The sequence below is a fragment of the Hippoglossus hippoglossus genome, chromosome 14, assembly GCF_009819705.1.
Source record: "Hippoglossus hippoglossus isolate fHipHip1 chromosome 14, fHipHip1.pri, whole genome shotgun sequence".
Lineage (NCBI taxonomy): Eukaryota > Metazoa > Chordata > Actinopteri > Pleuronectiformes > Pleuronectidae > Hippoglossus > Hippoglossus hippoglossus.
The window spans coordinates 21,280,901-21,304,328 of NC_047164.1; the positions used below are offsets into that span (position 1 = coordinate 21,280,901).

The 23,428-nt window shown below is 43.1% G+C and overlaps 2 protein-coding genes across 2 annotated transcripts; both read right to left on the reverse strand.

The window, feature by feature from the left end:
• Positions 1-2,619, reverse strand: LOC117774306 (collagenase 3-like). Its single transcript, XM_034606629.1, has 10 exons — positions 2,494-2,619; positions 2,136-2,383; positions 1,903-2,051; positions 1,507-1,635; positions 1,243-1,404; positions 1,004-1,130; positions 777-910; positions 497-656; positions 297-400; positions 1-190 (listed from the first exon to the last, which is right to left on the reverse strand). The coding sequence occupies exons 1-10, from the start codon at positions 2,590-2,592 to the stop codon at positions 81-83; spliced, it is 1,422 nt and encodes a 473-aa protein (XP_034462520.1). The 5' UTR covers positions 2,593-2,619; the 3' UTR covers positions 1-80.
• A 9,515-nt stretch (positions 2,620-12,134) lies between these two features.
• On the reverse strand, positions 12,135-14,753 carry LOC117774305 (collagenase 3-like). The gene is made up of 10 exons (XM_034606628.1): positions 14,628-14,753; positions 14,270-14,517; positions 14,037-14,185; positions 13,641-13,769; positions 13,377-13,538; positions 13,138-13,264; positions 12,911-13,044; positions 12,631-12,790; positions 12,431-12,534; positions 12,135-12,324 (listed from the first exon to the last, which is right to left on the reverse strand). Exons 1-10 carry the CDS (start codon positions 14,724-14,726, stop codon positions 12,215-12,217), a joined length of 1,422 nt encoding a protein of 473 aa, XP_034462519.1. The 5' UTR covers positions 14,727-14,753; the 3' UTR covers positions 12,135-12,214.
• Positions 14,754-23,428: the final 8,675 nt, after the last annotated feature.

Here is a 23,428-nt window from a genome sequence, read left to right on the forward strand (position 1 = left end):
TATCATGGATGTTTTTTTTTCATCTTTGGTGCCTTCATTTTCGTGAAGAGGAGCTACATTAACAGCATAGGTAAAGGGGTCTAGTAGTTAGTGCATTGTAAGAAGTAGTTGTTACTGAGCATGCGGTACAATCTGCCGCTTCTCATGCTGTACTCGAACATGTAGGGTCCACTGTAGATGTAACTATAACCTGCAGAGCACAGATGAGGGATGTTAGTTCCTGTTTCAGGCAATGTCTGGAAAGACATTTTCATCTTGTCTTGGAAAAGTATGAATGAGCTTGAATTGCCACTCACCTCTGTACTGGAAAGCTGCAGTGACCTTGCTGGTCAGTCCAGAGAAGACATGATCAACATGTTTGGGGAATCCCTGGTCCATAGTCTTCTTGGCCTCATCATAACTGAAGGAACATAGACGGGTATTAGAATGATTCACTCTTTAAAGATTTGCATCAACATCCTACCTAAGGCAGTCACCGAAATTACTGTGAACACACCTGTAGTAATTGCTGCCGACAAAGAACAGAGTCTTGCCAGAGTGCACATCGTAGAGAGCAGCGTCAACTTTCTTCAGGGTTTTGGGCAGACCGAAACTGGAGATTGACTTTGGATAGCCTTGTACGAGGTCATAGCCGCTGAACGCCCAAACTTTGGGACCTGCGGAAGTGAAAAATCAAAAGAAAATATTTTTCAGTGAACATAAGTAAAGATAAATGATCTTGACTTGAAAACAGTGCGACATAATAGTAGCTCTAGGTGGACACAGAGAACACATACCTTTAAAGACAAGCACCCTGTCTAAGTGATGGCTCTCATAAGCAGCATCAATACTGTCTGGGGCATCGGGCCAGAGGTTTGCGATGAGAAACTGCCGAGGTGTGGTGCTCTGGGGGTGGCTACGCCACATGAAGCTAAGAATGCACATTCAAATCAGAAATCAGCTCACAGGCCAGATCTTCAGTGGGGAAAAAAATATTGTACCAGATATTTGAGCATTCAGCTACCTGTCCTTGAAGAATAACATCTCTCCTCTCACGGTGACAACAGCATCCAAGACCATGGTTGAATCACAGGCATCGGGGGTGGTGGGGGATGTGGGTCCAGGGTTAACATCCTTTTTAGGGTTTGGACCTGGAGGTAAAAAAAAAAACAATGTCATATTGCATGTGAACTCAGTGACTTTTGTCTGCAAGTGCTTCATTAGGGATTTTGGCAAAGTATTTGTGATCCGGCTAATACTAACCATAGAGAGACTGGATGCCTTTGACATCATCACGGGGCAGAACAAAGGTTTCAGGGTTTCTGTATGTGTATCTGGAGTTCATGAGGGCACCAGGATCCTCAGAGTGAGACAAGCCCAGGGAGTGGCCGAACTCATGGGCAGCTATAATGAAGAGGACGTAGCCTACAGCAGAATACACAGATTTACAGGTGAGTTACAGCTTCAAGTCAAACACACTGATAGAGTAGGTAGTAAGACTATTCTCTGTATGAATAGCAAACTCACCTGTGTTGGAACGGAAGGTGAAGGTCTCATCATCATCAAAATGAACATCCCCTCCGATGCCAGGAGACGGGGCGAAGGCGTGAGCGATAAAGCCACCAGGGCCGTCAAAGGGGTAATAATCTCCATGAGCTGTTGAGTGGGAGCAAATTCAGGTCAGATTTTCTAAACCAAATACAGATACAAAGCACTAACTGGTTTCCAGTAAAAACTAACAAATGACAACAGTTTAAAAAAAAAAAAGCACCCTCTGCATCCTGCTATCATAGATCAGCTGTCCAATGAGATTCAAGACTCAGCAAACACCTAATTAAAGCTAAGATGCTTTCTAGGACCTATCAGTAAACTGAGAGAGCGGGAGAGAGAGAGAGAGTCTGCTCCTGTTTCTTTTGCACTCACATTGGCGGCCGAAGGAGATCATGATGTCCGCGGTGCCACTGTAGATTCTCGTAAATGTCAGGGGAGTGACTTTGGCCCAAACCTGCAGCGCTTTCTCTATGGAGTCGTCCACCTCTGAAATGGTCATATCAGGTGTGTAGTTCTCAATCCTGTAGGACAATGAAAAAAAACTGAATATACTTATCACAAGTTGTGCCCACATTTCTCTCTAACACATTGTTCAGATCCTGCACCTGTAGGTAAGGCTGTTTTTCTCCCACTTGTAGTCTTTTCCAGTAATGGAGAAACTGGCGATGTTGCCATCTGGAACGCCACAACGGGGCTTCTTCATCATGGCTATGGTTTCAGTGTCCAGTGTCCCGGTGACCTGGAGGCCAAAGAATCTTTGCATCTCAGCCAGCTTCTTGGTCACCGGACTGATCCCTCGTCTGACAGCTGGACCGCTCTCCTCTGTCAGGTTGAAAAATGTCTTCAGGTAGTTCTGCAAGAAAATACAAGTGTTAGATTCTTCATACTGATGTGCATCAGTTGTACTGATCTAATATTGTAAAATAGTATACATGCATTAAGCAGAAAAGCAAGCATACATACCTCTGCAAAACTCTCATCTTGATTTGTAACCTGTGATATCGGCACACAGTAAACTGCAGCCGCCAGGCTTAGTAGAATGCTCAGGTTGAAAGTCGTCATGTTTCCTCGTTGAATTCACTGAACTTCACTGTGCTGGAGGCTGCTGCTTTATAGGCTGGGGACTGGCCAGGTTGAGCAACTAACTTCTGGAGTAAGTGACTCAGGAAATATTCCTTTTATTCGACAGAAGAAGAAGTGTGATTATATCACTGCTCATCCAACCAAAATTTTTCTAAAACAGACTGTGTAAATATGATGAAACATCAGGTTTACTATGTATAACAGAGATTGTATTGTATATCAATGAAAACAAATGTTGTACAAAAAAAAAAGCATATAAAACAAACATTTCGAATTTTTAAGTCTTTATGTGCATCCAGAAGTGAATGAAAATGGAAAGACTGAGGGAAGGTAGATGTTTTCATCATAGAAACTGCAAATATTCATGTTAATATGTGTCAAAAATATATCCTAACTGGCAAGGTACCATAATTCCTCCCTTAACTTATATTGCAAAATATAATCAAAAACCCCAGAGGCACAATTACATAATTTTGTATTTTAGTAGCAAACGTCTGGATCTACAAAAGTAATTTAAAACATGTTCTCTAGTGATTGAAATAAGAGAATTGATAGATAAACAAATGATCAATAGCTGAAATATAACATCCTTGGCAGAGGCAACAACTGAACAAGCATTTATTGTGCATTACACTGAATGTTGTCATGCAATGGATCTAGAACACAATGTAAAATGAATGAGTATTCAGGTAACAGCTTTTTCTTTTCTCATTTGTTGTGTATCATTACAGTAGAACCTGCCCCATTGAATATATGAAGTAATTTTAGTGCTTTTTTTGGTGCTTTTGTGGATTATATGCTTTACTCTTTTCTTCAATAGTCGGTCCTTTATTATGTCCTATCTATATAAGCAAATCAATTATTCTAATACAGCACTATATTAATTTTTCATTAATGCAGATGATCAAATCTTGTATCATCGATTTGATGGAAAAATGTATTTCCGCCGCCTTTATGGATGCTGTCCTGCATATATATTTTGATTAGTTTTGTACGTGATGTGTCTGTAAAACTCCATCTACACTTTCTACATAACTGTGGAAAGCTACAGTGTGGTCACTCTTAGCTACTAATGGAAACTGACAAGAACAGTAATTATTTTACTGTGAAATGTATTTTCTCAGGAAAATGAAGCAACAGCTGCAAACGCAGACACACAGAAGGAATTAGCATGTGTTAGTAAAAAATGCAACAATTCATTTTTAACCCTTGTGTTGTCCCTGCTTCCCCCGGCTGTTGGCCCCCTCACATAGCCCACCCCATATTCGGACGCACACGTAGCGCAATAGACAAGTGAGCAGCCCTTGCAGATGTATTTGTTACACCCGCGGCACATGGTGTGAGTTTTACAGTCCTTTTTCCTGGGGCATATCTGACACCTCTTCCTCTTACTCGCCCCGAGCGGGGCTGCTGCTAGGGCTATGGAGGAGGCCGGACACTCGGGTCGAGCGTCGTAGTCAACAGTTCTCTGTGTGGCGGTGGCGGCAGCTTTTACAGCCTTCACAACCGCGGCGGACGCTTCCGTGCGGGGATGCGCTCCCTTCGTGCGATAAACGGAGTCACGAGAGCCTTTCCCAGCTGCTCTAGGAACACCCTCCGCTTGTTCCGCTTGCCCGGCATCCAGTCTGGGTTGATCTCTCTCCATATCATGAAGGCGTTGTAGGAAGAGACGTCGAGAATGTTGTGAAAGACGACCAGGGGCCAGCGCGCGGTCATCCTCCTGCAGCTATACATTCCGATCACCTTGTCTAGGTTGTCCACGCCACCTTTGTTGCGGTTGTAGTCCAGGACGATGACCGGTTTCCCGTCCTTGCGGTCGCTGATGTCGGCCTCAGGGTGCCGTGTGCTCAGGAGCACCACATTCCTGTTTTTCTTTGGGATGTAGGACACAAGAGTGGCAGTGGGCATGAATGCGAACTTGGATGAGAACACCTCTCTTCCCTTGACCGCGAGCAGCCCGGTCGGGAGCTCGGGCTTGTTCTTCCGAACAGTGCCGACCACGGTGAGCTTCCTCTCCAGGAGCTGCCGCGCGAGTTGTTGTGGTGGTGGTGGTGGTGGTGGTGGTGGTGTCGCCGTGGTCTTGTCCTCCTTCTTCTTCTTCTTCCAAGGATGAAGAATCTGCAGAAGCATCACCCACTGGGTCGTAGTCTTCGTCACCGCCGTCGTCTTCGTAGTCACCCTCTTCGTCTTCGTCGCTATCGCCGTCGTCTCCGTCTCTGTCTCCGTCCTCTCTGTCTGCTTCTCGGTCTGCTTCTCCATCTCCTTGTCCATCCGCTTCTCGGTCTGGCTCTTTCGCGTCCTCTTCGGGTTCAGAGGATGGTTGCTGGGAGAATAGCTGTTGGAGAACCTGTTCTCTGGTGAAACGCTCCTGACACGACATCGTGCCATGGTCCGTGAGAGAGTGGCACACTGAGACTTATATGTGGGTCTAATGTACCCCCCCTTGATTTCAATTGGAATCAGGTGTGGGTCTAAATGACCCCACAGAGCACCACAGCGCCCTCTCTGGGGGTCTAAATGACCCCTCCCATGACAATCGAGAATGACAATCCATTGGTCTCAATTACCCCAGGAGAATTGGATAATGACAATCCTTGGGTCACCCTAACCCTAACCCTGACCGGCCAGGGCTTGCGTATGATCACACGCACGCACTCACGCACGCACACACACACACACACACACACACACACAGACACACACACACACTCTGGGTCAATTCGACCCAGGAACAAGACAAGGGTTAAAATTATAAAAAATATATACATTACCATTTTTCCCCCATAATCAGTGACCAATTAATTACAGTGGCATAGTGATGCAAACATAAAATCATTAAATACATGGATGCAACTTTATGGAGTAGAAGGGTCCTGAGTATCACTAAGAAAAACTCTATCTCACTGTGAAATTTAAAGGGGACATAGCATGCAAATTCCACTTTGTTAGTGCTTCTACAGGTTAATGTGGGTATCTGGCATGTCTACCAACCCAAAAACTCTGGGGAAAAAACACTCGCGCGTTTTGTTATAGTTCCTCTAAGTCAGAAACGTCATGCTTGAGCGACTCGATTGCGCTTCCTGGGTATTGTGTCGTAACAAGGAACTGGAAGTCTCCCTACATGGTCTTGGCCCCCCCCCCCCCCCCCCCGTCCCCCCACACTCGTTACTTCCGGGTTTACACCGGAGGCAGCGAGGCTGCGAGGCGCAGCGCCGTTCCCAAGCACGCAGCCGGGCTGTTCACACGGGACGAGCATTTCTCCGCTGGTCAGCCCGCGATTCACTCACATGTGGCATTTGTCTGGATCGTTGGGACTGGGAGGCTGCAGCAGCTGCTCGGGAGCGACCGCTCGCTCTCCCGTGCGTGAGCTGGAATTTGTGTCAGCGCCACACAGCCAGCAGTGTGGAGGACTTCCGCAGTGTTCAGCGCTACTGTAAACCCCGAACCCCGACATTCAACGGGTACAACAACAAGCGGAGAAAGCAGAATCGCGGGCTGACCTTATATATACAGTCTATGGGGCTGACCAGCGGAGAAATGCTCGTCCCGTGTGAACAGCCAGGCGGCTGCGCGCTTGAGAACGGCGCTGCGCTGCCTCGCAGCGGTCTTCCACACTGCCAGCTGTGTGGAAGACTTCCGCAGTGTTCAGCTCTACTGTACGCCGGGGGAAAGTAGTTACGCCGGGTTACAGTAGTTACGCCGGGGTACAGTAGTTACGCCGGGGTACACCGGACACGGAAGACCGCTGCGAGGCAGCGCAGTGCCGTTCTCAAGCGCGCAGCCGCCTGGCTGTTCACACGGGACGAGCATTTCTCCGCTGATCAGCCCCATAGACTGTATATATAAGGTCAGCCCGCGATTCTGCTTTCTCCGCTTGTTGTTGTACCCGTTGAATGTCGGGGTTCGGGGGTAAATGATGGTCTTCATAGCCCCCCCCCCCCCACCTCTCTTTCTCTCTCTGTCTGTCTGCTTGTGTGCTTGTAGTGGATGGGCAGAGGGGGACATTTAATTATGTGATTGGGAAAATTAAAACTCCAGGACAACAAGGGGAATACAAAGTATGGGATGCATATTTGATAATTTATATCATATAAAATATGTAATTTATATCGTTTAAAATCATGGGGGGAGAGGGGGGAGGGGGGAGCTGGCTCATTAGCATTTAAAGGAACAGGCACTCAAAACAGGTCACTCTGTGGAGGGCTGTTTTATACAGGGTAAAAAGGGTGCTGTTTTATATGATCCTTGTGGTATTTTGACCAAAGTATGTTACAGACATTTCATTAAGACCCCAAGGAACCATATCAACTTGTGGTAAAATGGGCATGCTATGTCCCCTTTAAGGAAAACATTTAAAACACATTTTAGTTTTAACTCCAAAAAACGACGACAACATAAAAAACTGTAAAGGTACATACGCCCTTATTACAACATTTTATGACACATTGACACACAACCACTTCCCTTTTATTCAACACTTCCCAGTTGGTTAATAGGAACGTTGTGGTTATTGGTGAATACAGATTTGTAACTCTTCTTGTGTACACTCACAGCAGATACACAGCATCATCACCATCAAGCTTCATAGAGCACCTCCCTTCAATCATCTCCTCTCCGTCAGTATTTCATTGTTTTCCTGGTCCCTGTTGCATTCCAGCACGTCGTTGGCACGGTTGGTGGAGACAACACTTTTGGTGTTAGAGTTATATGTATAATGAACGTTTCCCTTGAAGATGTGCACAAATCCTGTGGGGAATCAAGATTCATCATCAAGAATAATGTTAATCAAGAGTATAATGTTGTAAATTATATAATGTGTAACTTTTTTTACATCAGATCCTTCTTCAAAGTAATGCTTGTGCTTTATTGGCCAGGAACGCAACATATTGTATCTCAATATTCTACTACTTTCTTGTGCTGAATATCAATCTAGCACCACAGAGTCAGTAACAACTGCACAGTAGATCTCTTCTGTTGCATTTAATTTAATCTAAGTATGTTGTTGAAATTCTATGCATGGTACTTGTTGAATCCAGAGAAGGAAGGTAATGAAACTACCATCATAGAAGACAGCTGCATCTATTGGAGCTGGAATCCCCGGCCACAGCTGCTCTATGAGAACAGGTGATCCCTCCATCATCTTTTGCTTCTCATTATACCTGGGTACAGTACATGAAAGAAACAGGGTAGAACTTTTCTTGCTTATCAGTTACAAGACACTCCTCAGACAGGTGGACATTTTGGGTAAGTATGGTTACAGTTTTCCTGCTGTGTCTTATGACACCAATATCATTGTATCATTGTACCCGCGTTGTATGAGAAATAGCTGAGTCGGTGACAACATGGCATTTGTTTTTACTCACACAGGAAATGTAAATTGTTATTACCTCAAAACATAGTGAGGAAGTAGTCTGGTAACATCTTGTATGGTTTACTCAATATACAGCATCATAGTGCTAATGCGTAACAAAGTGAACTTCTTTCAACAACTGCATTAAAAACTGTGGCATTAAGGATATAATTAATAAGTACTGTACATGAACCTTTATAGATTTATTATTGACCTACAGTAACACAAACCATCCAATGCAGATACAATTATCAAGGAAGGGTAAGACTGAGTACAGCTGACTGCTCTGCTTGACTTGACAAAGTACACTGTCTTAACGTTCTTATATTAGTCTAATGTTATAAGGCAAACTGCAGTGATAGTGTCAGATCATCCCACCATGTAACAACTACAGGGGAGTACCACAGGGTTCTGTCCTTTAATATTCCCTATCTAAATAATCAATAGTACAAATCCAACACAGAACTACATATCTGTTTATATGCAGATGATACAATTTTGTATACATTTGGTTATTCTCCAACAGAAGCTCTATCTATAGTCTGCCTTAACATTCTTCAGACATTTCTGTAATCTTAAACTTAAATCTCAAATCTGAAATCTCTGTCATCTTAAACTTGCCCTGAAGGCTTCTAAAGTGAAATGTTTTATTTTCAAAATTGTATAAATGTATACATTTTCTAATTTTTAATACTGCAATTGTTACATTTTAGGTAAATTAGTGTAATACATTTGGTTAGTTATCGTCCTTAAATTATTGACAATCATGCCTTTGCTTAACTCTGAGCCTGTTTGATACAATTTTAAAAACAAGCGATCATGGAATCTTCTTGTTGAACCAAACTTCATCTGAATTTTGGACATAGAGTCCCAACACTGCTGCTGAGGTTTCCAATAATATCTTCAGGAGCTGTACACGTGATCAAGGGAAACTGGATTTGCTTGTGTTTCTTAAAGATGTTTCACGTCTCATCAAAGAAACAAAACTGACAGAGAAGAGAACAAAAGTAGTCTCGGAAAACTCTGAATGTTCTTCACACACCACACACCTGTCATTTCAAGCCCAGCAACAATCTTAGGCAGAATCTCATCCTCCCAAACTCCCAGACACAAACAGAACAATGCAATTTATTTAGTCCAATGCAACAAGGATTTATCAGATCTATACATTGGGGTAACAAAATACACAAACGGATGGAACAGCGTAGAAGAGCCAATTCAACGACCTGCATGTTTGACACGACTAAAGACCCAAAGAGGTTAAACACCTGAAACCTCCCAAAGGCTACAAGGTTAAGTCAGTATAATGGAAAGTGTGATGTCCTGCTAAATGTGAGCTGTTGAGTGTTAACTGTTTTGAATGTGCAGGTTTCAGTATATTATGTGAATGATTTTGGTACGTTAAGAGATAATTGTGAATTATGTCCCTAACAGCCCCTCATATATTACCATACCATATATCTGCAGATTGTACCTCCAACACAAACAAGTGCAGCACTTATGATATCCTGAGTGAATACAGATTGAATACATGTGCATGAATCACCACTGCTGTTGCCTGGATTACGATTTCACGTGTTGATTGTAGACAATTTCTCCCACAGGATACTGAGCTAACATTGTTGGAAATCCCCCCCACACCTCAGAGAACTCCCTCCTCTAGAATCTGTCTGTAGTTCTTTGATGTGTTTTTATTTTTTCAAAGCTGCTCTAATCAATATGTTATAGGAACAATCAAATGACAAACCTACAGACAATGTTTAGCTACAGCTCCCCTAAAACAATATTCTAGACTTTAGTTAGACTTTTTCGATATACTTTGTTTTCACAGTCATTTCAGTACAGTCTACACAAAAGGACACATTTCACACACATTCTGGTCTATAATGTATAGACAGACTTATATATATAGACCAGCCCGGTGGTGGTTTACGGGGACTACCCTTTAAGGTGCAGCATGTAAAAAATGAACTGTACTTAAACTGCACCGTTATAAATATCATTATTAAATATATGTTTTTAAATTTTTATTACAAAAAATTAACTTGTCCACATAGTTTGCAGAGAGGGTTTGATGCCCTGCTGGCACTAATAATGTCTCCACTGTGGAGAACACTCTCACGCTAGGGATAGAGGTTTATAAAGGCCTGGCGTGACTCGCTGGCTGAAATGCAGACAAGAGGGAACTTCGTAAGGGGCTCGATTATTTTCAGTGTGTGTTTGAATCTTTATATACAGTCTATGGTTCGAACCCTGCGTTCTCAACAACAGAGAACGGTCGCAAAAAACCCACCTATGATGCTCGTTTAATGTTGCGGGGAGCTGGGTTTGCACTGAACTCGTTTTTTCCTTGTCCCACTAATGTTAGTGTTATTTCTAATGTTAGTGGACATCACTCTGGTTATGCTGTTTCGAATGAGTCGGCATGTCCGATTGCAGTTGCGCAATGTTGGCTTTTGTACGATTCACTCGTCTTTGTCAGTCATCATTATAGTGACTGAGACACTGAAGTGTTCCCACACAGCAGACTAAAATGATGAGGGGGGGTCTTCACACTCCTGTTTGTCTGAATCTCAACGATCACAAGCCGACAGCACATCAGGTCCATCGCTAAAGGTGTCCCTTGGACATAGACCAACACACACACACACACAGTCAGAAAATGTTAACCAGACATTTAGTTATGCTGCTATAGGTCTAGAATGTTGGGGACACATGACACATGGAGCTTCTCTTTCCTCTTCTCCCTCTTTATCACATTATAGACATTGATGTCTCATCATCCATATTACTGGCTTGACAGTCCTTGTGCATTATTGTTTGCAGATCCTGGACCGTAGCTGCGGCCACATCGTGGAACATGATGGTGTATCGCGAATCAGAGATCGTGATCGTATTGGCAGATCCTGTATCCTGTTGGCTGATCTTGATTGTATTGGCGGATCCTGTATCGTGTTGGCAGCTGATCGTGGATAGTGGTGTCGGACCCTTATCGAGGTGGCAGTTGATGGTGGATGCTGATGGCGGCAGTGGATCATGTTGATGGATTGTGGACTATGGTGGCATCTGATTGTAGTGGTGGATCCTGATTGTGGTAGCAGCTGATCTTGGACTATTATTTTCAACAAGACTGCTTGATATACAATATGTCTACTCAGATACTCCACCATTTCTGACAATAACTCCTCAATTCATTTAATTTCCATTATGCTACAAACTGTTTCTTCTAATCAATGTTGTAAATACTCTTATTTTGCTGATATTTTCAATACACGTGGCATCTATTGCACTTGTGTCCGTCCTGGGAGAGGGATCCCTCACATGTGGCTCTCTCTGAGGTTTCCTCGTCTTTTTACCCTGTTAAAAGGGTTTTTTTTGGTAGTTTTTCCTTACTCTTGTTGAGGCTTAAGGTCAGATGATGTCACACCTTGTTAAAGCCCTATGAGATAAATTCTGATTTGTGAATATGGGCTATACGAATAAAATTTGATTTTGATTTGAATTATCACTGGAGTTTCTGTTCCTCATCCTCTTCTTTGTTCTAATGTTTGAGGATCAGAAAGGGAGGCAGCTCTTGATGAGCATCAGCACCTGTGTCTCTACTGGACTATGACCTGGGCCTGGAGCTGATCCTGGTGCTGGAGGGTCTCATGAAGAACAAACTCCATATATTACTGTATATTTTATAAACTTCTTTTGATGAAAAATATGTCTAATAAATTGTGCCCAGCCCTTATAATGTATTTGACTGACTAATTGAAAAGTAAAACAATATACAGTATATATATATATATAAAGGAAGCTCATGGCAAATATTGATGTACATTCTAAATAACAAAACACAATCAAAATATATGTAAACAATTTTTATTTGCTAATTCACGCACCAATACATTTTGACTGTGTCACAGTTTTGTAAACATCCTGAATACATACATTCGGTTAAACTTCAGTGAACACAACAGCAATACTAAAACAGTGAATATTACTTCAATAAAATAAAATAATATGATGTTAAATCAACAAAAAAAAACTAACTGAAATCACAAAATGATAATTTAAAAAAGTTAAAAAAAAAAACATAAGGTGCTTTTCTGGGAAAAGGCATAAACCTAGTTTACCCATCAATGTGTGACAATATAATTATATGTTATAAAATATATAAATTACATATCATGGATGTTTTTTTTTCATCTTTGGTGCCTTCATTTTCGTGAAGAGGAGCTACATTAACAGCATAGGTAAAGGGGTCTAGTAGTTAGTGCATTGTAAGAAGTAGTTGTTACTGAGCATGCGGTACAATCTGCCGCTTCTCATGCTGTACTCGAACATGTAGGGTCCACTGTAGATGTAACTATAACCTGCAGAGCACAGATGAGGGATGTTAGTTCCTGTTTCAGGCAATGTCTGGAAAGACATTTTCATCTTGTCTTGGAAAAGTATGAATGAGCTTGAATTGCCACTCACCTCTGTACTGGAAAGCTGCAGTGACCTTGCTGGTCAGTCCAGAGAAGACATGATCAACATGTTTGGGGAATCCCTGGTCCATAGTCTTCTTGGCCTCATCATAACTGAAGGAACATAGACGGGTATTAGAATGATTCACTCTTTAAAGATTTGCATCAACATCCTACCTAAGGCAGTCACCGAAATTACTGTGAACACACCTGTAGTAATTGCTGCCGACAAAGAACAGAGTCTTGCCAGAGTGCACATCGTAGAGAGCAGCGTCAACTTTCTTCAGGGTTTTGGGCAGACCGAAACTGGAGATTGACTTTGGATAGCCTTGTACGAGGTCATAGCCGCTGAACGCCCAAACTTTGGGACCTGCGGAAGTGAAAAATCAAAAGAAAATATTTTTCAGTGAACATAAGTAAAGATAAATGATCTTGACTTGAAAACAGTGCGACATAATAGTAGCTCTAGGTGGACACAGAGAACACATACCTTTAAAGACAAGCACCCTGTCTAAGTGATGGCTCTCATAAGCAGCATCAATACTGTCTGGGGCATCGGGCCAGAGGTTTGCGATGAGAAACTGCCGAGGTGTGGTGCTCTGGGGGTGGCTACGCCACATGAAGCTAAGAATGCACATTCAAATCAGAAATCAGCTCACAGGCCAGATCTTCAGTGGGGAAAAAAATATTGTACCAGATATTTGAGCATTCAGCTACCTGTCCTTGAAGAATAACATCTCTCCTCTCACGGTGACAACAGCATCCAAGACCATGGTTGAATCACAGGCATCGGGGGTGGTGGGGGATGTGGGTCCAGGGTTAACATCCTTTTTAGGGTTTGGACCTGGAGGTAAAAAAAAAAACAATGTCATATTGCATGTGAACTCAGTGACTTTTGTCTGCAAGTGCTTCATCAGGGATTTTGGCAAAGTATTTGTGATCCGGCTAATACTAACCATAGAGAGACTGGATGCCTTTGACATCATCACGGGGCAGAACAAAGGTTTCAGGGTTTCTGTATGTGTATCTGGAGTTCATGAGGGCACCAGGATCCTCAGAGTGAGACAAGCCCAGGGAGTGGCCGAACTCATGGGCAGCTATAATGAAGAGGACGTAGCCTACAGCAGAATACACAGATTTACAGGTGAGTTACAGCTTCAAGTCAAACACACTGATAGAGTAGGTAGTAAGACTATTCTCTGTATGAATAGCAAACTCACCTGTGTTGGAACGGAAGGTGAAGGTCTCATCATCATCAAAATGAACATCCCCTCCGATGCCAGGAGACGGGGCGAAGGCGTGAGCGATAAAGCCACCAGGGCCGTCAAAGGGGTAATAATCTCCATGAGCTGTTGAGTGGGAGCAAATTCAGGTCAGATTTTCTAAACCAAATACAGATACAAAGCACTAACTGGTTTCCAGTAAAAACTAACAAATGACAACAGTTTAAAAAAAAAAAAGCACCCTCTGCATCCTGCTATCATAGATCAGCTGTCCAATGAGATTCAAGACTCAGCAAACACCTAATTAAAGCTAAGATGCTTTCTAGGACCTATCAGTAAACTGAGAGAGCGGGAGAGAGAGAGAGAGTCTGCTCCTGTTTCTTTTGCACTCACATTGGCGGCCGAAGGAGATCATGATGTCCGCGGTGCCACTGTAGATTCTCGTAAATGTCAGGGGAGTGACTTTGGCCCAAACCTGCAGCGCTTTCTCTATGGAGTCGTCCACCTCTGAAATGGTCATATCAGGTGTGTAGTTCTCAATCCTGTAGGACAATGAAAAAAAACTGAATATACTTATCACAAGTTGTGCCCACATTTCTCTCTAACACATTGTTCAGATCCTGCACCTGTAGGTAAGGCTGTTTTTCTCCCACTTGTAGTCTTTTCCAGTAATGGAGAAACTGGCGATGTTGCCATCTGGAACGCCACAACGGGGCTTCTTCATCATGGCTATGGTTTCAGTGTCCAGTGTCCCGGTGACCTGGAGGCCAAAGAATCTTTGCATCTCAGCCAGCTTCTTGGTCACCGGACTGATCCCTCGTCTGACAGCTGGACCGCTCTCCTCTGTCAGGTTGAAAAATGTCTTCAGGTAGTTCTGCAAGAAAATACAAGTGTTAGATTCTTCATACTGATGTGCATCAGTTGTACTGATCTAATATTGTAAAATAGTATACATGCATTAAGCAGAAAAGCAAGCATACATACCTCTGCAAAACTCTCATCTTGATTTGTAACCTGTGATATCGGCACACAGTAAACTGCAGCCGCCAGGCTTAGTAGAATGCTCAGGTTGAAAGTCGTCATGTTTCCTCGTTGAATTCACTGAACTTCACTGTGCTGGAGGCTGCTGCTTTATAGGCTGGGGACTGGCCAGGTTGAGCAACTAACTTCTGGAGTAAGTGACTCAGGAAATATTCCTTTTATTCGACAGAAGAAGAAGTGTGATTATATCACTGCTCATCCAACCAAAATTTTTCTAAAACAGACTGTGTAAATATGATGAAACATCAGGTTTACTATGTATAACAGAGATTGTATTGTATATCAATGAAAACAAATGTTGTACAAAAAAAAAAGCATATAAAACAAACATTTCGAATTTTTAAGTCTTTATGTGCATCCAGAAGTGAATGAAAATGGAAAGACTGAGGGAAGGTAGATGTTTTCATCATAGAAACTGCAAATATTCATGTTAATATGTGTCAAAAATATATCCTAACTGGCAAGGTACCATAATTCCTCCCTTAACTTATATTGCAAAATATAATCAAAAACCCCAGAGGCACAATTACATAATTTTGTATTTTAGTAGCAAACGTCTGGATCTACAAAAGTAATTTAAAACATGTTCTCTAGTGATTGAAATAAGAGAATTGATAGATAAACAAATGATCAATAGCTGAAATATAACATCCTTGGCAGAGGCAACAACTGAACAAGCATTTATTGTGCATTACACTGAATGTTGTCATGCAATGGATCTAGAACACAATGTAAAATGAATGAGTATTCAGGTAACAGCTTTTTCTTTTCTCATTTGTTGTGTATCATTACAGTAGAACCTGCCCCATTGAATATATGAAGTAATTTTAGTGCTTTTTTTGGTGCTTTTGTGGATTATATGCTTTACTCTTTTCTTCAATAGTCGGTCCTTTATTATGTCCTATCTATATAAGCAAATCAATTATTCTAATACAGCACTATATTAATTTTTCATTAATGCAGATGATCAAATCTTGTATCATCGATTTGATGGAAAAATGTATTTCCGCCGCCTTTATGGATGCTGTCCTGCATATACATTTTGATTAGTTTTGTACGTGATGTGTCTGTAAAACTCCATCTACACTTTCTACATAACTGTGGAAAGCTACAGTGTGGTCACTCTTAGCTACTAATGGAAACTGACAAGAACAGTAATTATTTTACTGTGAAATGTATTTTCTCAGGAAAATGAAGCAACAGCTGCAAACGCAGACACACAGAAGGAATTAGCATGTGTTAGTAAAAAATGCAACAATTCATTTTTAACCCTTGTGTTGTCCCTGCTTCCCCCGGCTGTTGGCCCCCTCACATAGCCCACCCCATATTCGGACGCACACGTAGCGCAATAGACAAGTGAGCAGCCCTTGCAGATGTATTTGTTACACCCGCGGCACATGGTGTGAGTTTTACAGTCCTTTTTCCTGGGGCATATCTGACACCTCTTCCTCTTACTCGCCCCGAGCGGGGCTGCTGCTAGGGCTATGGAGGAGGCCGGACACTCGGGTCGAGCGTCGTAGTCAACAGTTCTCTGTGTGGCGGTGGCGGCGGCTTTTACAGCCTTCACAACCGCGGCGGACGCTTCCGTGCGGGGATGCGCTCCCTTCGTGCGATAAACGGAGTCACGAGAGCCTTTCCCAGCTGCTCTAGGAACACCCTCCGCTTGTTCCGCTTGCCCGGCATCCAGTCTGGGTTGATCTCTCTCCATATCATGAAGGCGTTGTAGGAAGAGACGTCGAGAATGTTGTGAAAGACGACCAGGGGCCAGCGCGCGGTCATCCTCCTGCAGCTATACATTCCGATCACCTTGTCTAGGTTGTCCACGCCACCTTTGTTGCGGTTGTAGTCCAGGACGATGACCGGTTTCCCGTCCTTGCGGTCGCTGATGTCGGCCTCAGGGTGCCGTGTGCTCAGGAGCACCACATTCCTGTTTTTCTTTGGGATGTAGGACACAAGAGTGGCAGTGGGCATGAATGCGAACTTGGATGAGAACACCTCTCTTCCCTTGACCGCGAGCAGCCCGGTCGGGAGCTCGGGCTTGTTCTTCCGAACAGTGCCGACCACGGTGAGCTTCCTCTCCAGGAGCTGCCGCGCGAGTTGTTGTGGTGGTGGTGGTGGTGGTGGTGGTGGTGTCGCCGTGGTCTTGTCCTCCTTCTTCTTCTTCTTCCAAGGATGAAGAATCTGCAGAAGCATCACCCACTGGGTCGTAGTCTTCGTCACCGCCGTCGTCTTCGTAGTCACCCTCTTCGTCTTCGTCGCTATCGCCGTCGTCTCCGTCTCTGTCTCCGTCCTCTCTGTCTGCTTCTCGGTCTGCTTCTCCATCTCCTTGTCCATCCGCTTCTCGGTCTGGCTCTTTCGCGTCCTCTTCGGGTTCAGAGGATGGTTGCTGGGAGAATAGCTGTTGGAGAACCTGTTCTCTGGTGAAACGCTCCTGACACGACATCGTGCCATGGTCCGTGAGAGAGTGGCACACTGAGACTTATATGTGGGTCTAATGTACCCCCCCTTGATTTCAATTGGAATCAGGTGTGGGTCTAAATGACCCCACAGAGCACCACAGCGCCCTCTCTGGGGGTCTAAATGACCCCTCCCATGACAATCGAGAATGACAATCCATTGGTCTCAATTACCCCAGGAGAATTGGATAATGACAATCCTTGGGTCACCCTAACCCTAACCCTGACCGGCCAGGGCTTGCGTATGATCACACGCACGCACTCACGCACGCACACACACACACACACACACACACACACAGACACACACACACACTCTGGGTCAATTCGACCCAGGAACAAGACAAGGGTTAAAATTATAAAAAATATATACATTACCATTTTTCCCCCATAATCAGTGACCAATTAATTACAGTGGCATAGTGATGCAAACATAAAATCATTAAATACATGGATGCAACTTTATGGAGTAGAAGGGTCCTGAGTATCACTAAGAAAAACTCTATCTCACTGTGAAATTTAAAGGGGACATAGCATGCAAATTCCACTTTGTTAGTGCTTCTACAGGTTAATGTGGGTATCTGGCATGTCTACCAACCCAAAAACTCTGGGGAAAAAACACTCGCGCGTTTTGTTATAGTTCCTCTAAGTCAGAAACGTCATGCTTGAGCGACTCGATTGCGCTTCCTGGGTATTGTGTCGTAACAAGGAACTGGAAGTCTCCCTACATGGTTTTGGCCCCCCCCCCCCCCCCCCCCGTCCCCCCACACTCGTTACTTCCGGGTTTACACCGGAGGCAGCGAGGCTGCGAGGCGCAGCGCCGTTCCCAAGCACGCAGCCGGGCTGTTCACACGGGACGAGCATTTCTCCGCTGGTCAGCCCGCGATTCACTCACATGTGGCATTTGTCTGGATCGTTGGGACTGGGAGGCTGCAGCAGCTGCTCGGGAGCGACCGCTCGCTCTCCCGTGCGTGAGCTGGAATTTGTGTCAGCGCCACACAGCCAACAGTGTGGAAGACTTCCGCAGTGTTCAGCGCTACTGTAAACCCCGAACCCCGACATTCAACGGGTACAACAACAAGCGGAGAAAGCAGAATCGCGGGCTGACCTTATATATACAGTCTATGGGGCTGACCAGCGCAGAGAAATGCTCGTCCCGTGTGAACAGCCAGGCGGCTGCGCGCTTGAGAACGGCGCTGCGCTGCCTCGCAGCGGTCTTCCACACTGCCAGCTGTGTGGAAGACTTCCGCAGTGTTCAGCTCTACTGTACGCCGGGGTACAGTAGTTACGCCGGGGTACAGTAGTTACGCCGGGGTACACCGGACACGGAAGACCGCTGCGAGGCAGCGCAGTGCCGTTCTCAAGCGCGCAGCCGCCTGGCTGTTCACACGGGACGAGCATTTCTCCGCTGATCAGCCCCATAGACTGTATATATAAGGTCAGCCCGCGATTCTGCTTTCTCCGCTTGTTGTTGTACCCGTTGAATGTCGGGGTTCGGGGGTAAATGATGGTCTTCATAGCCCCCCCCCCCCCCACCTCTCTTTCTCTCTCTGTCTGTCTGCTTGTGTGCTTGTAGTGGATGGGCAGAGGGGGACATTTAATTATGTGATTGGGAAAATTAAAACTCCAGGACAACAAGGGGAATACAAAGTATGGGATGCATATTTGATAATTTATATCATATAAAATATGTAATTTATATCGTTTAAAATCATGGGGGGAGAGGGGGGAGGGGGGAGCTGGCTCATTAGCATTTAAAGGAACAGGCACTCAAAACAGGTCACTCTGTGGAGGGCTGTTTTATACAGGGTAAAAAGGGTGCTGTTTTATATGATCCTTGTGGTATTTTGACCAAAGTATGTTACAGACATTTCATTAAGACCCCAAGGAACCATATCAACTTGTGGTAAAATGGCCATGCTATGTCCCCTTTAAGGAAAACATTTAAAACACATTTTAGTTTTAACTCCAAAAAACGACGACAACATAAAAAACTGTAAAGGTACATACGCCCTTATTACAACATTTTATGACACATTGACACACAACCACTTCCCTTTTATTCAACACTTCCCAGTTGGTTAATAGGAACGTTGTGGTTATTGGTGAATACAGATTTGTAACTCTTCTTGTGTACACTCACAGCAGATACACAGCATCATCACCATCAAGCTTCATAGAGCACCTCCCTTCAATCATCTCCTCTCCGTCAGTATTTCATTGTTTTCCTGGTCCCTGTTGCATTCCAGCACGTCGTTGGCACGGTTGGTGGAGACAACACTTTTGGTGTTAGAGTTATATGTATAATGAACGTTTCCCTTGAAGATGTGCACAAATCCTGTGGGGAATCAAGATTCATCATCAAGAATAATGTTAATCAAGAGTATAATGTTGTAAATTATATAATGTGTAACTTTTTTTACATCAGATCCTTCTTCAAAGTAATGCTTGTGCTTTATTGGCCAGGAACGCAACATATTGTATCTCAATATTCTACTACTTTCTTGTGCTGAATATCAATCTAGCACCACAGAGTCAGTAACAACTGCACAGTAGATCTCTTCTGTTGCATTTAATTTAATCTAAGTATGTTGTTGAAATTCTATGCATGGTACTTGTTGAATCCAGAGAAGGAAGGTAATGAAACTACCATCATAGAAGACAGCTGCATCTATTGGAGCTGGAATCCCCGGCCACAGCTGCTCTATGAGAACAGGTGATCCCTCCATCATCTTTTGCTTCTCATTATACCTGGGTACAGTACATGAAAGAAACAGGGTAGAACTTTTCTTGCTTATCAGTTACAAGACACTCCTCAGACAGGTGGACATTTTGGGTAAGTATGGTTACAGTTTTCCTGCTGTGTCTTATGACACCAATATCATTGTATCATTGTACCCGCGTTGTATGAGAAATAGCTGAGTCGGTGACAACATGGCATTTGTTTTTACTCACACAGGAAATGTAAATTGTTATTACCTCAAAACATAGTGAGGAAGTAGTCTGGTAACATCTTGTATGGTTTACTCAATATACAGCATCATAGTGCTAATGCGTAACAAAGTGAACTTCTTTCAACAACTGCATTAAAAACTGTGGCATTAAGGATATAATTAATAAGTACTGTACATGAACCTTTATAGATTTATTATTGACCTACAGTAACACAAACCATCCAATGCAGATACAATTATCAAGGAAGGGTAAGACTGAGTACAGCTGACTGCTCTGCTTGACTTGACAAAGTACACTGTCTTAACGTTCTTATATTAGTCTAATGTTATAAGGCAAACTGCAGTGATAGTGTCAGATCATCCCACCATGTAACAACTACAGGGGAGTACCACAGGGTTCTGTCCTTTAATATTCCCTATCTAAATAATCAATAGTACAAATCCAACACAGAACTACATATCTGTTTATATGCAGATGATACAATTTTGTATACATTTGGTTATTCTCCAACAGAAGCTCTATCTATAGTCTGCCTTAACATTCTTCAGACATTTCTGTAATCTTAAACTTAAATCTCAAATCTGAAATCTCTGTCATCTTAAACTTGCCCTGAAGGCTTCTAAAGTGAAATGTTTTATTTTCAAAATTGTATAAATGTATACATTTTCTAATTTTTAATACTGCAATTGTTACATTTTAGGTAAATTAGTGTAATACATTTGGTTAGTTATCGTCCTTAAATTATTGACAATCATGCCTTTGCTTAACTCTGAGCCTGTTTGATACAATTTTAAAAACAAGCGATCATGGAATCTTCTTGTTGAACCAAACTTCATCTGAATTTTGGACATAGAGTCCCAACACTGCTGCTGAGGTTTCCAATAATATCTTCAGGAGCTGTACACGTGATCAAGGGAAACTGGATTTGCTTGTGTTTCTTAAAGATGTTTCACGTCTCATCAAAGAAACAAAACTGACAGAGAAGAGAACAAAAGTAGTCTCGGAAAACTCTGAATGTTCTTCACACACCACACACCTGTCATTTCAAGCCCAGCAACAATCTTAGGCAGAATCTCATCCTCCCAAACTCCCAGACACAAACAGAACAATGCAATTTATTTAGTCCAATGCAACAAGGATTTATCAGATCTATACATTGGGGTAACAAAATACACAAACGGATGGAACAGCGTAGAAGAGCCAATTCAACGACCTGCATGTTTGACACGACTAAAGACCCAAAGAGGTTAAACACCTGAAACCTCCCAAAGGCTACAAGGTTAAGTCAGTATAATGGAAAGTGTGATGTCCTGCTAAATGTGAGCTGTTGAGTGTTAACTGTTTTGAATGTGCAGGTTTCAGTATATTATGTGAATGATTTTGGTACGTTAAGAGATAATTGTGAATTATGTCCCTAACAGCCCCTCATATATTACCATACCATATATCTGCAGATTGTACCTCCAACACAAACAAGTGCAGCACTTATGATATCCTGAGTGAATACAGATTGAATACATGTGCATGAATCACCACTGCTGTTGCCTGGATTACGATTTCACGTGTTGATTGTAGACAATTTCTCCCACAGGATACTGAGCTAACATTGTTGGAAATCCCCCCCACACCTCAGAGAACTCCCTCCTCTAGAATCTGTCTGTAGTTCTTTGATGTGTTTTTATTTTTTCAAAGCTGCTCTAATCAATATGTTATAGGAACAATCAAATGACAAACCTACAGACAATGTTTAGCTACAGCTCCCCTAAAACAATATTCTAGACTTTAGTTAGACTTTTTCGATATACTTTGTTTTCACAGTCATTTCAGTACAGTCTACACAAAAGGACACATTTCACACACATTCTGGTCTATAATGTATAGACAGACTTATATATATAGACCAGCCCGGTGGTGGTTTACGGGGACTACCCTTTAAGGTGCAGCATGTAAAAAATGAACTGTACTTAAACTGCACCGTTATAAATATCATTATTAAATATATGTTTTTAAATTTTTATTACAAAAAATTAACTTGTCCACATAGTTTGCAGAGAGGGTTTGATGCCCTGCTGGCACTAATAATGTCTCCACTGTGGAGAACACTCTCACGCTAGGGATAGAGGTTTATAAAGGCCTGGCGTGACTCGCTGGCTGAAATGCAGACAAGAGGGAACTTCGTAAGGGGCTCGATTATTTTCAGTGTGTGTTTGAATCTTTATATACAGTCTATGGTTCGAACCCTGCGTTCTCAACAACAGAGAACGGTCGCAAAAAACCCACCTATGATGCTCGTTTAATGTTGCGGGGAGCTGGGTTTGCACTGAACTCGTTTTTTCCTTGTCCCACTAATGTTAGTGTTATTTCTAATGTTAGTGGACATCACTCTGGTTATGCTGTTTCGAATGAGTCGGCATGTCCGATTGCAGTTGCGCAATGTTGGCTTTTGTACGATTCACTCGTCTTTGTCAGTCATCATTATAGTGACTGAGACACTGAAGTGTTCCCACACAGCAGACTAAAATGATGAGGGGGGGTCTTCACACTCCTGTTTGTCTGAATCTCAACGATCACAAGCCGACAGCACATCAGGTCCATCGCTAAAGGTGTCCCTTGGACATAGACCAACACACACACACACACAGTCAGAAAATGTTAACCAGACATTTAGTTATGCTGCTATAGGTCTAGAATGTTGGGGACACATGACACATGGAGCTTCTCTTTCCTCTTCTCCCTCTTTATCACATTATAGACATTGATGTCTCATCATCCATATTACTGGCTTGACAGTCCTTGTGCATTATTGTTTGCAGATCCTGGACCGTAGCTGCGGCCACATCGTGGAACATGATGGTGTATCGCGAATCAGAGATCGTGATCGTATTGGCAGATCCTGTATCCTGTTGGCTGATCTTGATTGTATTGGCGGATCCTGTATCGTGTTGGCAGCTGATCGTGGATAGTGGTGTCGGACCCTTATCGAGGTGGCAGTTGATGGTGGATGCTGATGGCGGCAGTGGATCATGTTGATGGATTGTGGACTATGGTGGCATCTGATTGTAGTGGTGGATCCTGATTGTGGTAGCAGCTGATCTTGGACTATTATTTTCAACAAGACTGCTTGATATACAATATGTCTACTCAGATACTCCACCATTTCTGACAATAACTCCTCAATTCATTTAATTTCCATTATGCTACAAACTGTTTCTTCTAATCAATGTTGTAAATACTCTTATTTTGCTGATATTTTCAATACACGTGGCATCTATTGCACTTGTGTCCGTCCTGGGAGAGGGATCCCTCACATGTGGCTCTCTCTGAGGTTTCCTC

What these genes read in the sequence shown, in the direction of transcription:
- LOC117774306 (XM_034606629.1), bottom strand. Translation starts at nt 2,592, where the DNA reads ATGACGACTTTCAACCTGAGCATTCTACTAAGCCTGGCGGCTGCAGTT. An exon ending in AAAAACAGCCTTACCTACAG is followed by an intron (nt 2,052 to 2,135) that starts GTGCAGGATCTG and finishes ATTGTCCTACAG; the next exon opens with GATTGAGAACTACACACCTG. An exon ending in ATGTTATTCTTCAAGGACAG is followed by an intron (nt 911 to 1,003) that starts GTAGCTGAATGC and finishes GTGCATTCTTAG; the next exon opens with CTTCATGTGGCGTAGCCACC.
- LOC117774305 (XM_034606628.1), bottom strand. Translation starts at nt 14,726, where the DNA reads ATGACGACTTTCAACCTGAGCATTCTACTAAGCCTGGCGGCTGCAGTT. An exon ending in CACCTTCCGTTCCAACACAG is followed by an intron (nt 13,539 to 13,640) that starts GTGAGTTTGCTA and finishes ATTCTGCTGTAG; the next exon opens with GCTACGTCCTCTTCATTATA. An exon ending in CAGGGTGCTTGTCTTTAAAG is followed by an intron (nt 12,791 to 12,910) that starts GTATGTGTTCTC and finishes TCACTTCCGCAG; the next exon opens with GTCCCAAAGTTTGGGCGTTC.